The sequence below is a fragment of the Triplophysa rosa genome, unplaced genomic scaffold (genome assembly GCF_024868665.1).
Source record: "Triplophysa rosa unplaced genomic scaffold, Trosa_1v2 scaffold36_ERROPOS532353, whole genome shotgun sequence".
In the NCBI taxonomy this organism is placed as follows: domain Eukaryota; kingdom Metazoa; phylum Chordata; class Actinopteri; order Cypriniformes; family Nemacheilidae; genus Triplophysa; species Triplophysa rosa.
The window spans coordinates 55769-82181 of NW_026634375.1; the positions used below are offsets into that span (position 1 = coordinate 55769).

The following is a 26413-nucleotide window of genomic DNA, read 5'->3' on the forward strand; positions in this document are numbered from 1 at the left end:
ATGTAAATCCTTTTTATTGCAATGTAAGAAGTTCCACTCTCCAAAACAGCATGTTTGAGTTTGATTGGATAATAAGAACAAATAACTGGCCATTGTGGCCAAAGCGCTCCGTTTGACTTTTCCGAGATCTTCTACTCTTCCCTGTGGACGACCTCTGACCTACTGTCTGTACGATCTGAATTTCTGCGTTTTGAATTTTAGAAAATTGAATTTGATGTTCCGAATTTCTTCTTCATCTTGAAAACGTGAGGCTGTATTAAAAAAAAACTGGATATTTGCAATCTAAGAATTCAGAGCAAAAAATATGTTGTTTGAAAATGCATGCCTATAAAACTCTGCCTTAAAAAAAGCAATTGTGTTAAATTTCAAATGTTCAATATTCAAGTAAAAAAACTTCAAATTCGAAATCAAAATCTAATTCAAAACTATTTTAACTCCCATATAATATTCAGTTTTGTTAAAAAACACTTGTCAATAATTCAGATTTACGAAATTCAAATTCAGATTGTTTTGTCATATTTCTGGCTCTATAGTATTACATTTAGTCGGTCTAAAACAGTGATTGTGCATCAAAAGGTTTCAACCATGTCAGTACGCAAATGAGCGGTCTAAACTCATTTACAGAGCGCATTTTTAATTTTGGTCGCGCATGCGCACCTGCGCACCACTTATGTGCAACCCTGCCTATGCCCTACTCACTTCGAAGAGCAGAACTATGATGCAAAACAACGGAGCGCCTCTGTGAGAGTGGAACTTATAGTTGTAGAGGTCGGCCACACATGTGTTTCAGCACATTTGAAGTTGCAAACTTGTAGATGTTATTTTCTCTCCCGCAAACACAACACAACAGTTAGGCCTTCTTGAATCCTTCAGTGCGAGTGCACAAATCCAGTTGTACAAATCACAAACTGAGATACTCGTGCAGTAAATATGGCGCAAGACACATTCACACACCTGCACCAAAAGCAAGCGTTCACAGACCAGTTTATGGGAATTCATGCAGTGAGAGATGAATGCTCGTCAAATATTTTCTCACAAATGAAAGGTTTTATTCTTGGACATCTTTCTAACACAAACACCAGAACACAACTACAAGTGCTTGAATCTGCTGCTGCGAGTCTCGGACACAAGTTCACACACTCTCTCACATCTGTGTGATGTGTGGAGCAAAAGTGATTTGTGCACTTGCAGAGGTCAGACCAGCTAGTTTTGAAGCGCAAGTGATGGAAAAGAATCATCCCGAGCTGCTTTAGTGCCCTAAAATCACTAATCTCCATAGAATACATTGGTTTAGTTTAAATACGTGTGCTGGTCAGCTACATTGACAATCCCTTACGAAAATTCAAATGTGCACCCAAAATACCTTCATACAGAACTCTCTGACCTCGATGTGCTCAAGTTCAGAGCTCTCGAATGGTTCTCGCGATACTTTGATGTCATACACCGACCCGTCTGCGCAGTTCCACGTTAAGTCTGTGACGATGCACGCTCGAGGGGATGGGTGGGGTTTCCTGACGTCAGTCCGTGATATCATTCCGCGGGCGGGAGTTCCGCGCGGCCTTTTCCTCGCGACGTCGGCATACGAGAAGAAGCGCTTAACCGCGCGTGTAGATAGCGAGAATTTGTCACGATAGTCTTCATTATCGCGCGTGGACGTGTGTTTGACTGTGAACGGCTAACTCTCTTCACCCCTGCCTTCCCGTCCGCGTCACTGCAGAAATCTCGTCGCGTTTGCGCGCGTCAGAATGGAGCTCATCACAATCCTCGAGAAAACCGTGTCCCCAGGTACACGACACTTCTTTTCACGAGTGTGTCATTTATTCTTACGTGTGACTAATTGTTCCGGCGGACGAACTGCTTTCTGTTTGTTTGTATGTATGTAACGTACGCCTCTGTGCGTGCGCGCGCGTTCGCTCGTGGGCTTCTGTGTGTTAGCGGGCGGCTAATAAAGCCAAGGCCACGCGCGTCTCTCATACACACACACACACATACAAATGTTGCGTGAATACAGCTAGTAAAACACGCTAACACACGCTTTCATACACCTGATGCTCTTCATTAGCACTAAGCGCGAGCACACAAACACTGTCATGTCGCATGTGTCTGTTTGGTGTGTTGTGTGTGTGTGTGTGTGTGTGTGTGTGTGTGTGTGCGCGCGCGAGAGAGAGAGGGAGGGAGAGAGAGAGAGTGTGTGTTTGCCGGCCTGTACGTTAAGTTACTGTCGCTTATTCCATTCACACAGCAGTTTACTTCCAACATACTTGTAGACGAATCAGTTATAACTGTCGACCAGCCGTGTTTTGACATATACACCAACATAGTTTGATGTTCACGCGACATCGCACTTTAGTGCTGCAGAAGTTAGCCGGTTAGCAAGTCAGTCAGGAAGTGACTAGCCGTTAGCATGATTAGCATTTCTTTGCCTCACGGTCGTGTTCATCGGCACATTATGACTTCAATCCACCAAACTTCCGTTTTATAACTGCACATGTTGAGCGTGCACATGAGATGATCGCGAGTGTGTTTATAAGGTGGCGTGATTTGTGCGCGTGAACTGCAACGTGGTGATTTTAAACGCGCACCCAGATGCATGTGATGAGGTGAATGTGTTGTGTATTTGGCGGGAGAGTAAAAATGCGATGTTTGTAATGATGACGATTTGTGGTTTTAGATCGCCATGAACTGGAGGCGGCGCAGAAGTTTCTGGAGCAGGCGGCCATTGAGAACCTGGTGAGATCAGAACTTCATCCACTGCTGTCTGCCAACAGCGCACACGGCATCACAGTCACGCCGTCATACTTCATATCATCTGAAAGAAATATGAAAAACGGCTCTCATCGTTTCCTCACCTTCCCGAAGATGACTTCATTTCTAAAGCTGAACACGCGTCATATTATTGATATCAAAGTGTTTTCATTTTATTGTATGCACCAATGTCCAAACATTTCTCATTGAAGTCAAATCCAATGGGTTAATAAATGACTTCTGAAAACTCTTCATATGTGTGAGCTCGTCAGATGTAAACAAGTGCTACGTTCCGATATAACTGTAGATCTCATTGGTTGTCATGTTTGATGGCGAGACGGCGTGTTGAATGCCTCTATCACCATGTTCATATCACAAACTGGTCTTTCTTTCTTTTTCTTTTTCATAATAAATGCTTTTAAAAGGCAGATCGAGAAAACAATGGCTGTTTCTGAATCCAATGACAACTTGCTTTACGAGCTCACTGCCTAGCTAACCAACAGCTGTTTTGCATAAGGATACCTGTGAAGAACACTGCTTTCAGTATGCAAGTTTATGCAGTACACGCGTGCGAGGCGAGGCCAGCCCAGGCAGTGTCCGATTGAAATGCCGGTCGAGTGATTTTCCTTTGGTTGTGGCGTGAGATGCTTGGTATATAGTCGTGCTTTGTCTCACGTCAGTGTTCTTGGTTTCCGACAGCCGACATTCCTGGTGGAGCTGTCCAAGGTGTTGGCCAATCCCGGGAACACACAGGTGGCTCGTGTGGCTGCCGGTCTGCAGGTGAAGAACTCTCTGACATCAAAAGATCCAGACGTCAAGACACGGTACCAGCAGAGATGGCTGGCCATCGATTCTAGCGCTCGCAGAGAGATCAAGAATTATGTAAGCATGGAATTTAAATGTCGTTCTAGTAAAAATGATGATTGATTATCGCGCAGGACCTAAATAAGGGCCATGATCTCTTTACTAGAGCTCAGCCAGTGTTAGATTCTGCCCATCCTGATTATGGTTATGAACAGTATAACCCATTAATTAACGCATCCGTTTTAAAATGATTAGTGTAGCAAAACATAACACTTTATAAACAGTGTTGCCTGAGCCGTAAAACTGTATATGAATAGATGCATAAATAACTATAAAGACATCAAACGCCAATGTTTCATTTACTGCTTTAAATACGATGCAGCTGTATAAAATATTTATGGAAAGTCCAATTCTTTGTAACACATTGAGGTGTATTAGAATGCCATCTGAAGGATCATGTGGCGCTGACTGGAGTAATCGCTACTGAAACTTTGCCTTTGCTTTCATAACAGATTCAAATGGAGAACAACGGTATTATAAATGATCAAAGTTATTCATTTGATGTGTATATTGTTGGATCAAATGGATTGATCCGTGTCCGTTCAAAAGCTGAGCGAGTACATTTGTAATGAGACTATATTCTGCTGTACAGGTCCTGCAGACCCTCGGCACAGAGACGTACAGGCCGAGCTCGGCGTCTCAGTGTGTGGCTGGTATCGCGTGTGCTGAGATCCCGGTGAATCAGTGGCCAGAGCTCATCCCTCAGCTAGTGGCCAATGTGACGGACCCCAGCAGCACAGAGCACATGAAAGAGTCCACGCTGGAGGCCATTGGCTATATCTGCCAGGACATCGTAAGTCCTCGTCTCGCACATCTGGGGCCTCATTTATAACCGTTGCGTACGCACAAAACATGCCTTGAAAGAGGCGTACGCCACTTCCCACGCAAAAGAAGGGATTTATAAAAACAAACTTGCACCTGCACGCAAACTCTGGTCCATGCGTACGGAAATTTTGGAGACGGCAGTTTGGCGACTCCGATGGTGAGTTAGCGAACTCAAGTTTGATTGCAGAAAGTAAGTGTGATAAAAACGATTATGAGCATTAATGCCTCACACACATTTAAAGATCCACATGATCACGAAGATTAAATCTGCAGAGTTATTTGCGCTTGTATAGAGTGATAATTGTTTCATGCATCTTCTTGGAAATCCAACTTAAATCTTAAATAAAAATTCAATCTAAATATTTTTATCACGCTGTCTCACCATCGCACTATGAGCGCATGAGGAGGAGATGATCCGACTGCATGGATTACAGGAAATACCATAACTGCAGAACACAGTGTAAATAAATAGCTATTCCTTCAATACTGCACATAATCATCGAATGTCAAAGTCTGGAAAACAGCCATTAAGCTCTCGCACAATCCCTTCTCTTAATGTCCTCGTTATCAGTCCTAATTATGTTCATAACAAAACCGGAATGAAGAAACATCGTCTTTAACAATTATGTCTTCAAATGTGATCTCAGGTGAAGGACACCACTAATGAATGAGGCGTTAATGATCCGTCTAAATGCTGCAGAGACCTTCTGCTTTGTTATAACTGTTAATAATTGTTATTATTTGTGAATGTCATGTGTGGCCATTTGTGATTTGGTTACGGCGATAAAGGATGGGATCGGGGGTTTTCGGCAGTTTTGCATCATTTTTTGTTATATTTTCCTATGGCATCTGATAGCGGTTGGACCCGGATACAGTATACGTCCATTATGGTGCGTGACGTCAGGCTTAACAAGCGGATTGGATGCCAGGCTTATTCATATGAATCGGCATTCATGAGGTGCTTTGCATTGACTATTTATGGGAAAAATGGGCGTGTACAGGGCGGGATTCACGTATGAACACTTGCAGGTGATCTGTAATTTATAAAGCGAGTATTGCTTACAGGTGTGCGTACGCACGGTTTTATAAATCTGAAGATGTTTTGGCGTACGCTAGTTTTGGCTTTTGGGCACACGTACACTCCTACGCACAGTTTTATAAATGAGACCCCTGCCCTGTTACTCCGTAAGACCTCTTGTTCACATGAAACCTTTTCTGAATCTGTTTGTCAGGATCCAGAGCATCTGCAGGACAATGCCAACCAGATCTTGACGGCCATCATACAGGGCATGAGGAAGGAGGAGCCCAGCAACAACGTCAAACTCGCCGCCACTAATGCACTGCTCAACTCGCTGGAGTTCACCAAAGCTAACTTTGATAAAGAGGTACTGCCACATCCTCGCTTATGATAGCCCAGCTGTGCTAGTCAGGAGATTCTGGGGGCGGGGTTTGGGGTGTGTTAAATCTTTGGCCAGTGGGTGTGTAATGGCACAGTTGTGGGCGGGACTTTAAAACTCAGAGACCAGATGTGAAGCAGCTATGAAAGGGCTGAAGCACCGCCAAACTAAATCACTATCTGCAAAGCTGTGATGGCGTGTCACGTTCATTTTAGAAACCTTTAGAAAATAAACGTGCAACAGAAGCTAAATAAAATAATATAGCTCCTAACAAGAAATTACAAAAAATGACACGTGTGCTGATAATGAAACCGTAGTGGTTTAATGCCACAACTGCAGTTACAGACAACAATGCACGCAGGAAGAACCCTCGAGATTGGTTCTTCCATGTCTTGGTAACTAGTTGTCATATGATATTGCGATTTGAAGTTTTTGATGTGACTTCATCTGATTTTAGTGCTAATATGATTGTTTCGGTGAGGGGTTTTCTAACAAACTACCTGTCATTTGGCTTCAGAAGGTGTGGACTACTCTTATGATGTCAAATCTCAGGGTTTCTTTACTTGGAATTCTCAGTTTTATCAAACTGCACTCTAGCTGCTGGACCCACGTTTTTCATCAATGTCTTTCTTTGTTTTTCATTGGAAATGGTTGTTAATAGTGTTTAGAAATAAATCTGTATACATTTTACACACCTGTCAGACTGTTCCCAGAGTGTCATTAGGCGCTTTCTTACTGGATGAGTTCAGGAACAAAGTTCTGAAACGAGTGAAGAGGGCTGTCCTATGCGAAGGAAGTTTTCCCTCAGGCCATTTCCCCAGTCGCATTCGCACCAGCAAAAGGAACTATTTAGTGACGTAAGCAGGTCGACAGCAATGGCATTTAACAGCAGAATGATGGAGGAACCTGTGATCGGTGCGGTGTTCGGCCGATCAGCGTTTGCTTGCGTCACAGGTCCTTCCTATCCTGTCTCGGAGAAGTGCTAAAGTGTTCCTCCTAGAAAGGTTCTCCCAAATTAAAATTCCGGCCGGAAAAGTGGGCAATTCTGACAAATCGACCCGGAACTATGAAATTGTTCCTGCGGTGCGAAAGCCCAATTATGTCCTGCTCATTGAATCCAGTAATGCTGTGGTGCTTTGGGAGCGTTTGGTTTGGCACAGAGCATCTTCTCTCTCTCTTGATTAATAACAAAATCAGTGTTCAGTCTGATCCGTTTGTCTTCATGTGATTGGTTATTGAAGTGTCGTCCTGTGTTTCTCTCTAGACAGAAAGACACTTCATCATGCAGGTGGTTTGTGAAGCCACTCAGTGTCCAGACAACAGGGTGAGTTTCATCAGCTCTGTTCACCGTCATCACATTATGTGAAGTGGACAGCAAGCCGTGTTGACCCATGTGTATGTGTGTGGATGAAGTGTTGCTGTTTTGTGATCTGTAGGTGAGGGTGGCTGCGCTACAGAACCTGGTGAAGATCATGTCTTTATATTATCAGTACATGGAGACGTACATGGGCCCTGCGCTGTTTGCTGTGAGTGTTTTCATTCAGCACTGATGTGATGTGATGTGTGAGTGTCATGAACTTACCTTGCGCGCTCGTTCTCTTCAGATCACAATAGAGGCCATGAAGAGTGACATTGATGAAGTGGCCTTACAGGGAATTGAGTTCTGGTCCAACGTCTGTGACGAGGAGATGGATCTGGCCATCGAAGCCACAGAGGTGATGCTCGACACGCTCACTGAATGAACGACGTGTGTTCTTGTCAATGAAGAGTCATGACAGTTGACGTGTTTGTGTCTGTAGGCATCTGAACAGGGACGTCCTCCAGAGCACACCAGCAAGTTTTATGCTAAAGGAGCTCTACAGTACCTGGTGCCCATCCTCACACAAACGCTCACCAAACAGGTACTACACAACATGTGCGTGTGTGGTCCTCTCCATGGCAGCAGGAGGTTTGAACACGGATCGTTTTGGACAATTTGATGTGTTTCCTTGTAGGATGAGAACGACGATGATGACGACTGGAACCCGTGTAAGGCTGCGGGTGTGTGTCTCATGCTGTTGGCCACGTGCTGCGAGGACGATGTCGTCCCGCACGTCCTGCCCTTTATCAAGGAACACATCAAACATCCCGACTGGCGCTACCGGGACGCCTCCGTCATGGCGTTTGGCTCCATCTTGGAGGGACCTGAACTCAACCAGCTCAAGCCGCTCGTCGTTCAGGTGACCCTCATCTTCAGAAGAAATACCAGAGTATGTGTGTGTGTGCTGCGATGTTCAGATGAAATGACTGTGTGTGGGTGTGTGATAGGCCATGCCCACCCTCATCGAGCTGATGAAGGACCCCAGTGTGGTGGTGAGGGACACGACGGCCTGGACGTTAGGACGCATCTGTGATCTTCTGCCCGAGGCGGCCATCAATGAGGTGTATCTGGCCCCTCTGCTCCAGTGCTTGATCGAGGGTCTTGGGGCCGAGCCTCGCGTGGCCTCCAATGTCTGCTGGGTAATGATGACACTGATTTCATCGTCTGATTCGTTACTGCGGTCACAAGTTTCTCGCCTTTGCACTTCTTTGTAGTCAAAACGAACGTTTCTTTTCAGGCTTTCTCCAGTCTGGCTGAAGCGGCGTATGAGGCCACGGACGCCGCTGATGATCAGGAGGAACCCAGCACCTATTGTCTGTCCTCATCTTTTGAGCTGATCGTCCAGAAACTTCTGGAGACCACAGACAGGTATTCATGAGGACGTTAAGTGTTGTTGCAGGTCTCTCACTAGCATGTACTAGAGATGTGGCCGTGATTTAATTTTCCCACCGGTTAATAGAAGCGTAAAAACACCGTTGCTTTGGTGTGGGGTGGTCGAAGATACGGCTGTGCGCATAACGCATTTTACTTTCAGGGTTGAATTAGCGGCAATTCTGGAACGGCAATGGTTTGAATTAACAGTGGGTTCAATGTCTTTCTTAATAAAAACACGCAAAACTACAAAAAATTACAATGACATTTGCTATTTGTTATATTAAACACAGACCGTACAAACAAATAACCACAGCACACACTGTGCAAAAAAATAAGAAATGAATATAGAAAACCTTAACGTCTTCTTTATACAGTTGTAAAGTCAGGCGGGTCTGCGCAAGCGGAGCGTCGTCTTTAAACAGCGCGAGCTGCACAATTATAAAGTCTGACGCGTCTGATCTGTATCGTGCGGGTTTATATGCCCCTTAAGCCTTGTTTATATATGTTTACAATGCAATTTGAAGCACAGAGCAGCGAGAATCACATAACAAAAGTGAAAGGGACAGCTTTTCGGACCTTTACCATTTAAGAAGGGGGCAATTCTGACTTTTATCCACTTCTTCCATTTCACGTCTGACAGTAGCGATCCGTTTGCTATGTGAGCTAGTGGCATGAACCGGCGCAGAGAAACAGCCAATCAGAGGAGAGCTCAACATTAAAATTCATGACCCTTCCAAATAAGGTCATAACAGACCTTTTCATTCTAGGGAGAAATCCTGGGGTTGTAAACGGACATGTAAAACCGTTTCTGGATCATTTTGGCACTTAATAAAGCCACATACCTTCAATGTAGGTATCAGAGAACAATTTAACATATTGTTTCAATCAATTCTTTGGCACCTTTAACAAAATGAGTAATCACGACACACACTGTGCAACAAACAAACAAATAAGAAAGGGAATACGAAATGAAAAACATTTATGTTAAATAAATGGCAAGGCACCCGCTTTTGAAAATTAGACCAAAACGAAAACTTTACCAGCTCTTGATGACAGTGCTCATATTCTACTACATGTTCTTTGACAGAAAGCCTCTGTCATCGTCTTATCAGTTCACTTCACTCTCCTCACATGATGAATAAAATAAAATCAACCTGCTGTTGATCTTTGCTGAATGCAGCGGAGGCGTCCAGACATGCATCTATAATTTACTCTTTAACAAAACAATTTATTGTTATAAAAATAAAAATGACGGTGGGGGTCGGTGCGGTGGTGATGTAATCGGTTGGTGGGTGGACACCGGGTATCACCGGTGACACAGACTATCACAACAAGCCTAGCAAGTACTCGTAAAAAGAGTTCATGTGCATTAAGTGACAATTTAATGCACATTTTTTTGTTCATAAACATGAATAATAAAATTATTAAAAAATATATCTGTTTTTGACAACTCAAAAACTGATCTTTTATTTCAGCTTTAAGTTTTATCGTGCTTTAGTTTGATTATTCTGATATCCCACTTTCAAACTTTAAAATGTAGTTGAATAGTTCACCCAAAAATGAAAATTCTTTCATCATTTACTCGTCATTTCTAAACCTTTAGGATGCAGAACACAAAAGATATTTGAAGAATGTTGTTAAAGGTCCCCATTCACTTGCAGTGGTTTTGTGTTCGTACAATATAAGTGAAGGGGGTCCAGTGCTGTTTGGTTACCCACATTCTTCAAAATATCATCTTTTGTGTTCTGTGGAAGAAAGTCGATCAATTTTCCTACGTGGCAAAAATGTTTGCGTGTCAAAACTACAGCATTTCAGGCCCTCTTCTGTTTGACGGTTTGTTTTATTAGTGTTGGGTTTGTTTGTTTGTTTGTTTTCAGGCCGGATGGCCATCAGAATAACTTGCGCAGCGCGGCGTATGAAGCTCTGATGGAGATAGTGAAGAACAGCGCGAAGGATTGTTACCCGGCCGTACAGAAGACCACTCTAGTGATCATGGAGCGATTGCAGCAGGTCCTGCAGATGGAGGTGAGGAAACGCTTTCTTCTTCAGGCGTCTTCAGCTGGGTGTTTGGATGGACGTGTTTGAGAAGATGTCTGTCTTTTGTCTCTAGTCTCACATCCAGAGCACATCGGACAGAATCCAGTTCAATGATCTGCAGTCTCTGCTGTGTGCCACCCTGCAGGTCAGCATGTTCTCAGCGTCTCTCTCGCATCAGCGCTCGCTCGTGTGATCTGTGTGTCTGTACTGAACTCTGGACCTGTTGTGTGCTTTAACAGAACGTGCTGAGGAAGGTTCAGCATCAGGACGCGCTGCAGATCTCTGATGTGGTGATGGCGTCTCTGCTGCGCATGTTTCAGAGCACGGCTGGCTCGGGTGGCGTTCAGGAGGACGCGCTCATGGCCGTCAGTACTCTGGTGGAGGGTGAGTGAGTGAGCGAGCGAGTGAGGGCTGCATGTTAGCAGATGCTCAACGCTCTATTTTTCTGTGTTTTCAGTGTTGGGCAGTGACTTCTTGAAATACATGGATGCCTTCAAGCCCTTCTTGGTTATTGGTCTAAAGAATTACGCTGAATATCAGGTAAGTGTTGTGCGACATTGTGCCGTGTTGACGATTGTTCCTCCCGCTGCTCTGAGCTCGTGCAGATCGGGATTTTAGATCGTCATAGAGAAAGCTGAGTCTACTTCACCCAGCGTGTCGCCGCCTCGCGGCTGCTCGTGGCCTCGCTGGATTTTGCAGGACCCTACAGCTCTACACAGAATATTTGTAGTTTTTGTGAAGTGATGCGAAAGAAGGTGTTGTGTCTTCAGGTGTGTCTGGCTGCGGTGGGGTTGGTGTGTGATCTGTGTCGAGCTCTGATGGCCAATATTCTGCCTTACTGTGATGAAATCATGCAGTTACTGCTGGAGAACCTCGGTGTAAGTCTCACGTCACGTCACATACAGTACATACTTCATGTAACTCATCGGTGTCATTTCTCAGAATACACACAGGATACACACTGACAAAGAAATGATCAGTCTATAGTTGTAATGGTTGTTTTATTGTAACGGATAGAGACAGAATATCAACAATAAAATCTGCAAAGAAAAACATATAAAGGTTATAAATTGATTTGCATTTCAGTGAGTAAAATAAGTATTTGATCCCATACCATCCAGCAAGAATTCTTTCTCCCACAGATTGGTATGTGCTTATATGGAACACAGATTAGTCCTGTCACTTTGTGAAAGCACTCCTTATGTCAGCTTATGTGAGGGATGATGTACAGGCAGGCGGTTGTTATGGCAGAAATAAGAAGCGGGGGGTCTTGTGTCACACCGAAGGGTCTTATTTCTGAGATAACAGCCGGCTGCGAGAATATTATCCCGCTTATTACACGCCTACTTGCCACATGAGAAACAAACTGGACATAAAATGTGAATTTGAAATATTTTATGAGCTCATTTTTACCGAATGCAGACCTTCCGCGTAAATCCGTTTACTTTCGGTTTTAAGGTTAGACACGACGTTCAAACGTCACGAACAGGCAATTTGGTTTAATCATTTGTAAATCTGATGTCATATATGTTATTAAAAGACATATTTATATTTCATTTGTCAAAAAACCTGTCAAAATGATTGCTGCATCCGGGCTACCGTGTGTTGTGAGTTTTGAGAGGTTGTTATCTGGGAATAACCAACCTGCAAATGTCGTGACTGGCCAATCAGAATCAAGCATTCCAACGAGCCGTGTGATAAGTATATAGAAGATGCCTGCCAACAGAATCTGTGTCTTCTATTTCAACCTCTCCACCATGGTCAAGACCAAAGCTGTCAAATGATGTCCGGGACAAGATTATAGGCCTGCACAAAGCTGGAATGGGCTTCAAGAACACCAGACACAAGCTTGGTGAGGAAGAGATAACTGTTGATATGATTATTTGGTAATAAAAGAAATACTAAATAACCATCAATTGCCCTTTGTCTGGAGCTTCCCCAATGGAGTACTGAAGAAGCGTGTTAATGATTTCAAGGCATTTGGGACCACAGTTAGCAAGCAAATCATTGGTAACACCAATGAAATTCTGCTACACCTGCAAGGTCCTCCTGCTCAAGAACGCCTGTCTGGCTCATCGGAAGTTTGCCAATGAACATCAAAATGATTCAGAAAAGGCTTTAGAGAAAGTGCTGTGGTCAGATGGGACAAAAATTGACTATATTTGGAGGGGGAGAAATGCTGACTGAACCCAAGAACACCATCCCTACAGAGAAGCACAGTGTTGGAAACGTTGGAGCTTTTTCTCTGCTACGGGTTCAGGATGACCTCGCATCATGGAGGGGCTGAGGGACGGTGCCATGTACCGTAAAACCTCCTCCCCTTAACTAGATCACTGAAGATGGGTCGTGCCTTCAACATGACAAAGACCCAAAACATATCTCCAAGACGACCAAGAAGTGGCTCAAGGAGAAGCACATTAAGTGTCCAGACCCTAGTCCTATTGGAAATCTGTGAAGGAGGCTAAAACTCCAATTTGCTGAGCGACAGCCAAGAAACCTTAAAGATTGACAGAGGAGTGGACCAAAATGTCTCCTGACACATGTGCACCTGCTGACCAAGTATAAGAAATGTCTGAGTGACCTCTGTACTTGCCAACAAGGGTTTCTCCACCAAGTACAAAGTTATGTTTTGCTCGGGGATCAAATACTTATTTTACTCGATGAAGTGCCAATCAATTTATAACCTTTATATAATGTGTTTTTCTGGATTTTGTGGTTTAAATTCTGTTTCTCTCAGTTAAAATAAACTTGCAAAAAAGTGAAGCGTCTATAACTTTTACGTTAAGTAGGCAAACTTACAAAATCCCTCAGTGTATTTACTGGACACTTGACGCTGTACACAGAAGGATTGTCTCTGAAACTGTCTGTGTTTGTAGAATGAGAATGTGCACAGGTCTGTGAAACCACAGATTCTGTCCGTCTTTGGGGATATTGCTCTTGCCATTGGAGGTGAATTCAAGAAGTATCTGGATATTGTGCTGGACACTTTACAGCAGGCCTCACAAGCACAAGTGGACAAGGTAAGAGCAGTCACTTCCACTGTGATCTGATGACCGTTTCTGAGTTTACTGGCTTTGCACCACAAGCTGGGAGGTTCAGATGGTGTTTTATTTGTTTGTGGAGTACAACGGTGTGCTGGTGTGTGTTGCAGATGGATTATGATATGGTGGATTATCTGAATGAGCTGAGAGAAGGCTGTCTGGAGGCGTACACCGGCATCATTCAGGGTTTGAAGGGAGACCAGGAGAATGTACACCGTAAGTATAGTCTGACCTTGAAATGGCTGAACGTTGACTGAACGTTGAATAATAAAAACCCTATGTGTGTGTGCAGCTGATGTGATGCTGGTGCAGCCTCGTGTGGAGTTTATTTTGTCCTTCATTCATCACATCGCCGAGGATGATGATCATTCAGATGGAGTTGTTGCTAATGCTGTAGGACTCATTGGGTAAGATCTTACTTCATATAAACGGCAATGTAGGATTTATTCATGTCGACGAAGGCTAGGTTGGCATCTCTCGAGGTCTTTCAATGGGTCATTAAACAGTGTTTTGAAGAGAGAAGCCCATTTAATGAAGATGAGTCTGTATTAGGCTTGTGCCGGTATCAAATTTCCATGCTCCGATTAATTGATTAAGGTATCATCGCGGTAAACGGTATTATCGCAGTATTCAATTCTATGAGAAATGCAGGTTGGAAATATAAACCAACTTCAGTGTTTTCCTCTTGATAACAACTTTATTTTAAGTAATAGAGAGAACCTCAAACATTTAAATATAAATAAAACAACACACAGTAATGATGTATAAAGTGAGTTTATTCAAACAGAATAAAGTGCAAACTGCAAAAGAACAACTTTTCTTAACTGCTTTTAAATATACTTATGTCTGTACAATGCTAGTACTACACTTCATATTATTATTATTATTATTATTGTTTGAATAACAAGCCAAGCCAGTGTGTTAACTATTATAGCAAGCTAAACATTTATAAACAGCAAATTCACTCGCACTTTGTGACAGTGTATGACTTTATTGCGTTCCATCAACGTATAATTAAAATAATTATTCTGCCACACTGTCAAATTTCATTACTCGGCTTACTTTTAACCCCAAATATTTCCAAACCTCAGACTTCACCCTTTTAGAAGGGGGATAAACCGTCGGCAGCGTTCCTCCTTCCGCCATGCTTCCTCTCCATGTGGTACTGTTTACATCAGAGTGCGCAGGTGTCTTTTGCTCAGCAGCACACACACACACACGTGTAGGCATCTCCACATGGGGAACGGGATTGTTTAGACCAGAGTGCGCATTCCTACGCAGCATACACGCAGTGTACTTTTATCCGGTTGATGAAAAATAAACAAATACACGTTCTAAAAAAATCTATATGTTTTCGCGGTATTTGAAAGTGCCCGTGATAACAACATCGTGCTAATTCATTACCGCAATTAATCGCATTACCGAATATCGGCACATGTCTAGTCTGTATATTAGGCAGTTGTTCCTGTCCACTCATATGTCAGCATATTGTTCAGTGTTTCCTCTAGGTTTAAGGCTTTGGGGGAGCTGCGGTCTCTATATTGTTTTGCGGCGGAGGTCCGGACAATACTTTTTTTAATAAATAATGTTAAATCAATCAATCAATCAATCAATGTTTTATCAGGCCATTTACTTTATATTCTGATAGCCACAGTCTGTATGAAACACAGAAGGTCTGATAACTGAGAGAATGTGTTGTAGGCTCTGGTGCTGAAGCGAAGTCCCAGTGGTCTATTTTAATATTTAAAAAAACTACTGGCAACAAACTGAAATAAATGTATCATGAGCAGGAGTACTTACAAAGTTACTAACAGCCTTTCCTATGGAAGTAAAATAGAGACAAATGTGTTTGAAGCAAAAAGAGGTGCTGAATAGCACTAACTGAACAAAAATGCATTGTATTAACAGTGCTCGCATTTTAAGGTTCTGTAATTCAACATGGTTGCATATTTAAGATGTGATTTTTTCAAATGTAAAAATTTCACACACAGTTTCACAGTTTAAAAATTCAATAATCAAAATTCACCTTTTAAATTTCATTAAAAAAATTCAACTTGTTATAAAATACAAGCTTTAATATTCGACAGACAATTTCAGTCCGTATAATTTTGGTTTAAAAATTCGCTTCCACAAATTCAGTGGTTCAAATTCGACTTCAAATTCAAAGTTTCACATCCGGGAATCCCAGGAGAAGCAATAGAGCGCCGATTCCGTCCATGCATGATCTCTACCTGCTGCCTGACCGCTTCACCAGCAGAAGGTGCAAGTCGCTTCTGACGAAGACCAAAGCAAGACATGCAGATACTTTTATATGTTTGCAGCACAGTCCACTCATCTGCTCAATTAAGTGAATTTATTTGATCTCATAGATCTCTTCTTATGCATCATCAACATCAGAAATTTTAGGTTTCCTGCTCTGGCTCGAAGGAATTAAGTTATTTTTTACTTCAGCACATCGTGTTCACATAAATACTATGCATCATCAGCATTTACAAGACATGTATTGTGTTTGAAGCAGTCAAATAACTGAGATCTCAACTAGGAGCTTATTGACAAATGCTCTGATTTTAACGCATACTCTCCCATGTGCTTCTGTTTATGTGACGTAGCTGCAATCTCAATAAACATTCTTTTTATTTTCCTCGCATGATCTTGTTTTAATTTGAGACTCTCAGAAAATGCTGGATGTTGTGGAATTGTGGAAACGTTCGTTTGTTAATACGAGACAGAAAAACTGACATTTTAGCCGAGCGAACTTCTTGAGCAGGCCAGATAAAATAGACCATATACAATTAGTCAGCACTTTCTTTAGAACCCGACTAGACCCGAAACGTCTTGTGCAGCCAAGCAAGATGCCTCACGGCGTTATGGATCTATACAGCTGTAAGATGGTTTTTAAGCGCAAAGATAAAAACACTTGTTGCATGCTGTGTGTGTTTCCCAATAATGTGCCACACACGAACATGCGAGTATGACTACACGCTAATTGCTTGAGTTGCTGTCTGTTCATTAAATGCTAAAATGTCAATCACTCACGGTATATTAACCTAATTATGTCTTGTAAAGTTTGACGTAACAAATATTTGTTGTTTACCTAACCATAAAATGTAATTAATTTGTGTCTTTCGGGGCGATTGGTAAAAGCACATTCATTATAAATCACCAGAGACCCGATGCCATATCGGACACGACCTGTGCCCAAGGCATATTTTGTCAATGTTTTAGACCCGAAGCCGCTGGGACACACGAGGACCTCTCTAACATACACCTCAACGCAAGTCAGTTTGCATGGCCGAGCAGTGAAAAATATATTTAATTACTGATCAGAAAACAATATGAGTGCTCCATGGCAATATACACAACCATCTGTAGATGTTGCTGTTTGGCGCATTGTATTTCGTATACTTTTATATTAGGCTATAGTCTTTATTTTTAATTAGCTTACCCAATACTAATATAACATATCAAAACGAAATTACGATTTAGTATAATCATTTTTAATCTATATGCTCACATAATAAGTCAACATATTGTTAAATTTATGCATTTTAAATGACAGAAATACACTGAAACCACGTTGGAGAAAGCACGTAATGTACGTGTCTCATGTGTACAGTTCAGTTAAATGATCAAATGTACCCTCTTTAAACTTATGCTAAACATTTAGCTGAATATCCACAACATGTATGGTGGCATGGTGAAACAAAAACGTTATAAGCTTGCAAGATTTGCTAAGTTCCTTTAGCCTACTCTGTCCCTTTAGCGTCCACGGACCACGCCATCACGGCCGGTGTACCGTGCTAAAACGCTTAATGTTGCTTAATCTTCAGACCAGATGATTAGTATAGCCTACACCTTTTTAATAACCGTAGGCTACAGAAATGCGGAAGAGCCCTAAATATGAATGCAAAAAGCACAAAATGACACAATAATAATTTTAGCATGTCCCGCCGTATTTCTCACATAATACCAGAACTAATAGGTATAGGTGTCTTTATTGTTGCAGTATTTCAGTTTGTTTTTTTATTCATTCGTTCATACAATAGGTTACAATTGGCTTTATTTTGTTTGCGTTCTCAGATTTCAGATGAAAAGTATAGGCATAATTATTTCCATTGATATTTCTCTTTTAAGTGGTGTAGTTATTCCTTTGTTTAAGTTACATTTATATCCTACATTTACTAAATATTTTACAATTACGTTTTTAAGAAAAGACTGTTATTTATATTGTAGATTATTTTACGTTCTGATGAAAAATTGTTCATGGCTTGTTCTTACATCTGTTTTCATTACTATTTCAGTTAGCCTACTACTATTGTCTGTTTAAAATGTATAATTATTGCTATTTTTCCTATTTAGTTTTAAACCGAAATAAAATGTTTTATTTGAATTTAAATGTTAAGTTTAATGTGATGGTGTTATGTAACTAATGTAATGATTTAAAATCTTGTTGTCTTGTTTTCTGGCACATTTAATCAGATACCATTGCATGTGTCATTCAAATAGCTTCATGCAATTAGCTTATTTTATTCAAACACAGTATGATTCAGTAATTCACTGTAACATACAATTTTCTCATCCTCGAAACTCAAACCATTATTTGATGACTTAAGATCGTGCTTATCAAAAGCACGATTTTATGTTTGCATTTGGCGAGCTACAGAAATTATATTTTGCGTGCATATGATACGCATGTGTTTTGCGTGCACTTTTTATGTACATACCGACTTAACCCACACCATACCAAGGGGTAATCATATGCACGTAAAAAGTAATGAATGCGTATAAATAGCAAGCCAAATACAAACATAAACTCTTACTGTATAGATAGGCAGTACTAGTAGATCGGGTAGGATATTTAAATAATTAAATTAATATTATAAATGTATGACTAGTCCACTGATTCCAGGCCACCTGGAATTGTCCCCGTGCTCCATGTCCGTTCCAGGGCTGATAGTGGTGAGCTAAGCTGCCAGTACAAGAAACAATACATTTTTTCTTGATGATGCATAAGAAGAGATCTATGAGATCAAATAAATTCACTTAATCGAGCAGATGAGTGGACTGTGCTGCAAACATATAAAAGTATCTGCATGTCTTGCTTTGGTCTTCGTCAGAAGCGACTTGCACCTTCTGCTGGTGAAGCGGTCAGGCAGCAGGTAGAGATCATGCATGGACGGAATCGGCGCTCTATTGCTTCTCCTGGGATTCCCGGATGTGAAACTTTGAATTTGAAGTCAAATTTGAACCATTGAATTTGTGGATTTGAATTTAAACCGAAATTATATGGACTGAAATTGTCTGTCGAATATTAAGCTTGTATTTTATAACAAGTTGAATTTTTTTTATGAAAGGTGAATTTAAAAGGTGAATTTTGATTATTGAATTTTTAAACTGTGAAACTGTGTGTGAAATTTTTACATTTGAAAAAATCACATCTTAAATATGCAACCATGTTGAATTGCAGAACCTTAAAATGCGAGCACTGTTAATACAATGCATTTTTGTTCAGTTAGTGCTATTCAGCACGTCCTTTTGCTTCAAACACATTTGTCTCCATTTTACTTCCATACTTTCCATGCCATTCATACTAGGACTGATTCTAAATATTCTTTCCAATTAAAACATGATTCACAATGAAATGCTCTTAACATGCTGATTATTTATGCTATTAATATCATAAATGCTGTATGTAGATACAAGACGTTATGTTTTATAATCTGTCACAAACCTATATAGCAAACAGGAAACTGACTGACAGCTAAAAATACTTTATTACTGCTGCATTTTCCTTTACTTAAGCGTTACAGTAAAAGTGTCCATTTATTGAGCCGCTCTTGGTGTCTGCAGGTCTTTATATGCGATGCGTCTTTGGCGGGAGAAGCAGCGCTCGCGGAGCGGAAAGGGTTCAAACAAAGCGCGTTTGACGCTAAATAAAGATATTAGAGGATATAGCGGCAAAATATAATCAACATACATGTCCCTGAGTGAGCGTGATGTGTACATCTCAGTTATGTAGACGCGCTGCTCAATTTAAACCACAGAAATAGTCTGATGTTTTTAATGGTTCATTATGTCTCGCGGTCCGGATGGAAGGAAGGATAATCTGGGTGAGAACCTGTCATCCGGTGGTAACTGGACTGTTGCTCAGGGGCAGGGCATGCGCATTATCACCACCCTGGGAGCGTTTAAAAACGCAATGATTTATCTGCTTTTCAGGTGGTTGATGCGACATATTTTCCCACATGCGCTCTCTGTCCGCTGGTGAAAGTGTGCTTACCTGTGTGTGTGTGCGCACGTGTCTGTCTGTGTGTGTGCGTGTGTGTTCATGTTTGTATATCCTGGTGGGGACCTAAACCTGAATACACCAACACATGGGGACTCGTGTCACTGTAGGGAGCAAAATTGAGGTCCCCGCGGGGCAAAAAAAGCTTATAAATTGTACAGAACAATATTTTTTACAAATCTAAAAATGCAAAAAGTGTTCTATGATCTTTAGGTTTAGGGATAGGGGATAGAATATACAGTTTGTACAGTATAAAAACATTACGCCTATGGACTGTCCCCACGGAGATAGTAAACCAGACGTGTGTGTGTGCGCGTGTGAGCGCGTGCGTGCGTGCGGCTTCGGGTCGGAACTCGATACAGAGAGCAGAGGAGAATTATAAAGGCTCGACCACGTAGAAACAGAAATGACATGCCGCCATGTAAATAACAAAGTAAATAGCATTGTTATTTATCTTTAGTAGGAGAACAAGGTATAGACATGATATATAGGAAAGGTGACCTTAAATGACTTCTCTTGTGATCTAACGCTACATAAAAAATGAAATTAACTTGACCTTCAAGGGGGGCGGGAGGTGCCGTTGGAGGGGCGGGGTGCCCCCCTAAGGTAATGGGAAACACTGTTGTTTGTATAAAATATTACTGCATTATAGATTTGTACACATTGTGTAACTGTGGTAAGTGTTCAGCAACACATTGTTTAGGTGTTTCTTAACGAACGGGTTTGATTTGGTGATCTCTCTTCAGTGATCTGTGTACGACCTTTGGCAAAGATGTCATGAAGCTGGTGGAGGTTCGACCTCAGATCAATGATCTGCTGACAGAAGGCCGGAGGTCCAAGACCAGCAAGACCAAGACGTTGGCCACATGGGCCACAAAGGAGCTGCGGAAGTTAAAGAGCCAAGCTTGGTGCGTGACGACAGATCCATGAGTTGACGTTCGTTCTCATCGTTAGAGTTCGGTCGATGTGTTTACAGTATGCATGCTACAGATATAGTGTGCGGGTTTGAGCGCTAACCTTTGGATGCCGCTGTTTTAAATGTGTTCTCTGTTGTTGTTGTTGTTGTGTGTGTGTGTTCCAGATTACTGGCTGTGGAAAGAGTAATGGAAATCCAACCCACTGAGGTTTCTTCTGTCTTGAACACAAGTCAAAGCAGAAGTGATGTGTGCGCTGAGATGAGTGAGAATGTGAGCGAGAGAGAGTGAGAGAGAAAGCGTGAGACATCACACCACCTTCAGAATTTAATTCCAGCAGAAAACACAGCGGCCCAAAACCTTCACCGATTCAAGCCCTCCTCATGTGTGGACTCTCTCTGACCTGACCAATAAACTGTAGAAGACAACATTCAGTGCAGGCGCACGCTCATATCTGTCCCTGGTTAGTGAACGACAGGACTGTTTTACTCATCTGTGGACACTCTTTTTTTGGCACTTATTAAAAACAAAGTTAGGACTGTGGATTGTTCCCTATGGCGCGATGCACTTGAGACATGAGAACACGGGGCAGAGATGATGCTGATGCTGCTGCTGGAGTTTATAATGGCGTGACTGGAGTGTGTGTGTGAATGAGCGGAGGGGCTCTATATCCCCTCTAATGTTTCAACCGCTAATAAATAAAACCTTAGAAATCTTGTTGCAAATTCCGTGAACTGCACTTCTGTAAACATGAACATGGGAGAGCGAGCAGGCGATGGGTGAACCAGATGATGGACATTCATCTTGCTTTTCACTGCAGTCTTTTCTTACTTTTGTTTTCGGTTTTTCTTTTAAGTTCTAGTTCTCTTTAGTATGTTAGTATGGGCTCTACCGGGCTTTCACCTGACCTGCAAAGGGAAGGAATAGAGGAACACAGCCACTGGAGAGGTGGAATCTGATCGGCAAGCACTTACACGTCTCACTTTATTCCCCCTTCATTTGATTTGCAGGATAATGAGTGCCAAATCCATGCGAGTACTGATGATGGACATGTGCTTATACATTCATTAACACACAAATTTCCAAATAAACATGTCACTGTTTCATTTACATTGATGTGCTTTGCTTGTGTGTTGTGTGTGTGTTTTGCCAGCATTTCATTCAAGTCATTCACTGAGCTTTTAAACGATGACAATGGACAGAATCAGACATTTGTATGAGGTTATATTTTTCCATTGATATGAAAAAAAATAAAATTTAACGTTTCCTTAGCATTTGTGGTACTTTGGCTGCCTTTCATCGCAAAGGAAATTGATGAAAGTGAAACTGGTTTTATGTCATTATTAATGTGAGGCTTCTCTGACAGATTGTTGCGTTTCTTTACTGAAAGTGCGCTAATGCTTCAAGAATGCCACAAAACTTTACGTTTGATGAATGAAACCCATATGGAGTGAAATATGAGCGTGATGGTGAAAGTGCTGCGTTGTATTGAATATTTGGACCTGATGTTCACATGATGCAGTTTGGGAACTATCGTCAGCTTGAGTTTCTTGCAGTCATTATAAAGCTAATAAATGACGACATGAAAACCTTTCTGGTGTTTTGATGCGATTTCTCTGCGCTGTGATTTTGCAGATAATAATTGGAACAATATCATATACGTCAAGTCATGTTGTTTGTGCTGTTATGTAGCAAATTTTATATGTTCATATTCCCTGAGATGCATTTCGAAAGATGGAGGCTGGAAAAAGAAGTAAACCTCTATATTAAATGGTGTATTCAGAGTACGAAATGAGCCCATACAGAAACCTGATTTACAGGCTTGGACAAAATAATATGAACGCCTGGAAAATCGGTAAATCACTGCTTGCCGCCTTTAATGCATCTTCAAACCTCATCACAACCGATCAAACCACATTTGAGTAGACTGGCATGTTGTACGAGAACATCTTCGGTTTCTTCCGAGAGTTGCTCTTGAAATAAACAATGGGGCTTTTAATGTCACAGATGCTTCTGCTGAGTGACCTGCCACAATTTATCCCCTTTAGAACTCTGACAAGTCACCCATTTCATTATTAATCACTGCTAAACGCAACACAACCTAGACGATACTTTGCAACAAAAGATTTTGGTAAAAATGCTGGGTTACTTTCAAGCCAGTGTTGGGTTAAAAAAGGATGAACCCAACTGTTGGGTTCAATTAACTCTGATAATGTACATGTTTGACCCAACAATGGGCCGTCAGGTAAAACCCCAACGGATGGGTTTTGATGTTTTGGATGGTCTGAGAATAAGCCAGCAGTACCCAATGAGGTTGTCTTTTGTTGCTATATATTGTCTAAGTCAGGGGTTTTCAAACGGGTCCGGGGCCCGCCAGAAGGTTGCAGGGGTCTAGGAGAAAAGATGAAGCAAAAATGATAAAAGTCCACCGTGTTTATCTGTTTTTTGTTGTTGTTGCTTGCCATGCATAGTTTGCAGAATTGTTTATATTTGTATCTTTCTAAAGTTTCTTTTTTCGGACTCGAAGTGAAATTGTTGCCGACTATGTAGGTTAAGAAACAATGTGTCGTATTTATAATATCTTATTTGCTATTTATCTAACAAATTTTAAATGTTTCTTTACACACACAAAAACTACAGATTAATATGTATTTTGGAAAAGGGGGTCGCTCACAAAAGGTTCATCATATTTGGGGGGCCTTGGCATCATGAAGTTTGAAAACCCCTGGTCTAGGTTGTGTTGTTTAGCAGTGTTTAAAACATGTCAATCCAGCGTAGAGCGTTAGATCTGGCAGGTCACGTGAGTCGATCCCGCATCAGCTGATCCTCAGCTACCTACAGAAATATGACGCCATCACAGCCTCCATTTAAAATTCCTTCGGCTAACAGCAGCTCATGGTGTTGCTCAGGAGCAAATGACCCTCCCCTCCATCCCCAGCTCCAATCAGGACTCCACTTCTGTTATTGCGTTTCATTAGTCTCAATCACTTTACATAATGTTACACTTAAATGTGTTGAAGAGCCAACATCTGTTTGTTGTGTTGCCTGCTGGCTGCACGGATGGGCAGGGACATTTTGACCAGAACAGAACCACCACCAATCTAAACTGTATGCTAATGGCGGTATTGAACCTGATTGAGAACTGATGAAATCATCTTTCACAGACAACATTAACCTCTATAACAGCGGATGTTGATCGTGTTTTGCCCAAGCCCTGTATATCTACTGTATGTATGGCTATCCGATCTATCAGCTTTCTGTATGTGTGAAATAGAAAGAGATTATACAGCGGATTCCAGCCAGCTTTTCAGCTCATGAAGAGGACAGCTAAAGCAAACAAGTACGACTATGAAAGACATTTTTTGCACAAAAAGAGGAGACGTCCGTTTTCGGAAATGAGACATTTCACAGTTTATTAACTTGACAGTATTCTTCAGTATTGAGAATCAATGGTGTTTAAGACACATCATCACAATCAAGACATTCTTAAAGCCACATCTTCGTTAACACACTAAGCTTTTGTTGTCGCATAAATTAATTAAATAAATAAATAAATAAATATTTACATTGACAATGACAATGAGGAGACGTGCTTGATCTTACACTGTTAAAGGTGACGGACAACACAGTTACACACGGATGTGACACGCACTTGTCGGCTCTCCTGATTTTGCCAAGTGGTTGATGTCGTTAGGGCAACATCCTGTTGACCCTGGGACAACATTTAAATCAACCAATCAGGTTTCAGAAACAGGTTTACAGTTCATTTGAAGTTTAATCTTCCAACCAGGATTAGGTGCTTCTAGACCGTTGTTTTTCACTTCTCATTTCCCTCTGATTTCAGGGGTCAGTTATGGTTGGGGTTGGGCCTTGGTGTGGGTTTAGGTTTAGGTTTTATTTATAAAATTGTTGTCCTTAGGTCACCAAAATATCAACCGCTTGGCAAAATCAGGTCGAGCCGCACTTGTCCGGGTGATTTTGTGTGATTGGCTCAGGAGACGGCGATGTGACGCAGACAGCGGAAGACGTCCTGCGTAAACCTGCGCAGCTGCTGCAGTGACAGATGAGCCGCCACCTGCACTTTATAATCACTGCTGAGACGGGAAGAGACGTGGGGAATATTCCTCTGGGATGGCGTCATGGGAATCTGAGCCAGCTGCTGCATCTGAGCAAAGAAAAGCTGTGAGGAACTCGCATACAGTACTTCACAATGTCAATGAACGTGAACTGTGTTGTTATTAAAAGTCTTGAGAATGAGTTTGGCCGGTCAGTAAGAAACATCAATAAAGATCTAAAACATTCTTGACCACTGAGTGTAATACTGACATCATAGAACTGACAAGAGATCGGCAAATATGATCTGATGACACAAAACAACTTGACTATGTGCTCTTCGTCAATCAATCAATGCATTCTTCATATGACAGCATGCATTCTGGGTCCATGGGTGTTGAATTGGAGACAGAAGATAGATGGATACCTGTTGGACCTGAGCGGACAGATCTCTGATATCCGCTAACAGAAGCTTGAGTGTTTCAGTGGAGCTCAAGACGTCCGAGAGGTTCTGCAGAAGGTCCCGATGAAGATCTAAACCCTCCAGCATCCGACTCAAGCTCTCGGCCTGATCGCAACATCACAACATCATCACAAGACCCTCGGCAGCCTGACAGCTTGCTTTATTAAAGGCTTTCATTGCAGATATTTACCAGACTGTGATCCTCTGAGATCGTCTTGAGGAGCGGAGCTGCAGGAATCCCAATCTCGCTTAATAAATACTCCAGGTTATGTGCTTCAGCGGAGAGTTCAAGGGTCAAACCCTGCCAGCAACCCACACACTTGACATTATTAACAGCACGAGCTTCAAACTCGAATCAATCATTCACTCCGGTGTCACGACCGCTGTGGTCACACAGTAAACAAACTCACCGTTGTTTTGACGCATGCGTCGTGCACGCGCGGAATGTCGTCCAGAATCTTCTTCGCCAAACTCACGCCGAGCTCCGCCGCACGCGTCAGCGCGTCACGTTCTGGAAGCGGCGCGGCATACACGAGCGCGAGACAGCAGTGGACCGCGAGAACTGTGGCATAAAATGAACGTTTCGTTTAGCAACGACGAAAAATAGAAAGCATTTCATGAACAGTCCCATAGAAAAGCTCATCAAATAGAAACATCAGTGCGCAACGAAATAAAGAAAAGTCACTTACTGAGACGCTGAGACTTCATCGTGTTTGTTGTAGCTAGAAGTGTCATGAATGTTGTGTTCGTGTGCTCTATTTAAACACAATGAGATTGATCAACCGGGGAAACATCCATGACTTGGTTTAGAAGGGGCATGCGTGTAGCCCACGGCGAACCAGGAAAAGTTTCAAAACTTGGGGAACGCTCTCGGAATGAATCATGTGTCAAGGGATTTGTTCACGCACGTTCTGCCCAACATTTCGTTTCCGTGACTCTTACCCGCGTTACATTCATTCAAACACATTTGTCGTGTTTCATAAAGATCTCGCGCTGGAACTTCCTCCGTTTCATCACTGCAGGAAAACCAAACACGACACTTGTCCTTCTGTCG

The 26413-nt window shown here is 41.9% G+C and overlaps 2 protein-coding genes and 1 non-coding gene across 3 annotated transcripts; 2 read left to right on the forward strand and 1 right to left on the reverse strand.

Annotated features, from left to right (window-relative positions):
* Positions 1-1514: 1514 nt before the first annotated feature.
* Positions 1515-22430, forward strand: kpnb1 (karyopherin (importin) beta 1). The gene is made up of 22 exons (XM_057328108.1): positions 1515-1785; positions 2672-2730; positions 3445-3627; positions 4202-4402; positions 5667-5819; positions 7096-7155; positions 7268-7357; positions 7436-7546; positions 7631-7732; positions 7826-8050; positions 8139-8330; positions 8429-8559; positions 10443-10590; positions 10676-10747; positions 10842-10986; positions 11060-11142; positions 11373-11480; positions 13479-13622; positions 13754-13859; positions 13936-14050; positions 20676-20837; positions 21011-22430. Coding segments are annotated over exons 1-22 (2631 nt in total). The 5' UTR covers positions 1515-1745; the 3' UTR covers positions 21012-22430.
* On the forward strand, positions 11171-11313 carry LOC130550619 (small nucleolar RNA SNORA79). Its single transcript, XR_008962457.1, has one exon. It is a non-coding gene; the product is annotated as a small nucleolar RNA SNORA79 (small nucleolar RNA).
* Positions 22431-24215: 1785 nt separating the features above from the next.
* csf3b (colony stimulating factor 3 (granulocyte) b) lies at positions 24216-26394 on the reverse strand. Its single transcript, XM_057328109.1, has 5 exons — positions 26049-26394; positions 25770-25921; positions 25550-25660; positions 25324-25464; positions 24216-25008 (listed from the first exon to the last, which is right to left on the reverse strand). The coding sequence occupies exons 1-5, from the start codon at positions 26092-26094 to the stop codon at positions 24835-24837; spliced, it is 624 nt and encodes a 207-aa protein (XP_057184092.1). The 5' UTR covers positions 26095-26394; the 3' UTR covers positions 24216-24834.
* Positions 26395-26413: the final 19 nt, after the last annotated feature.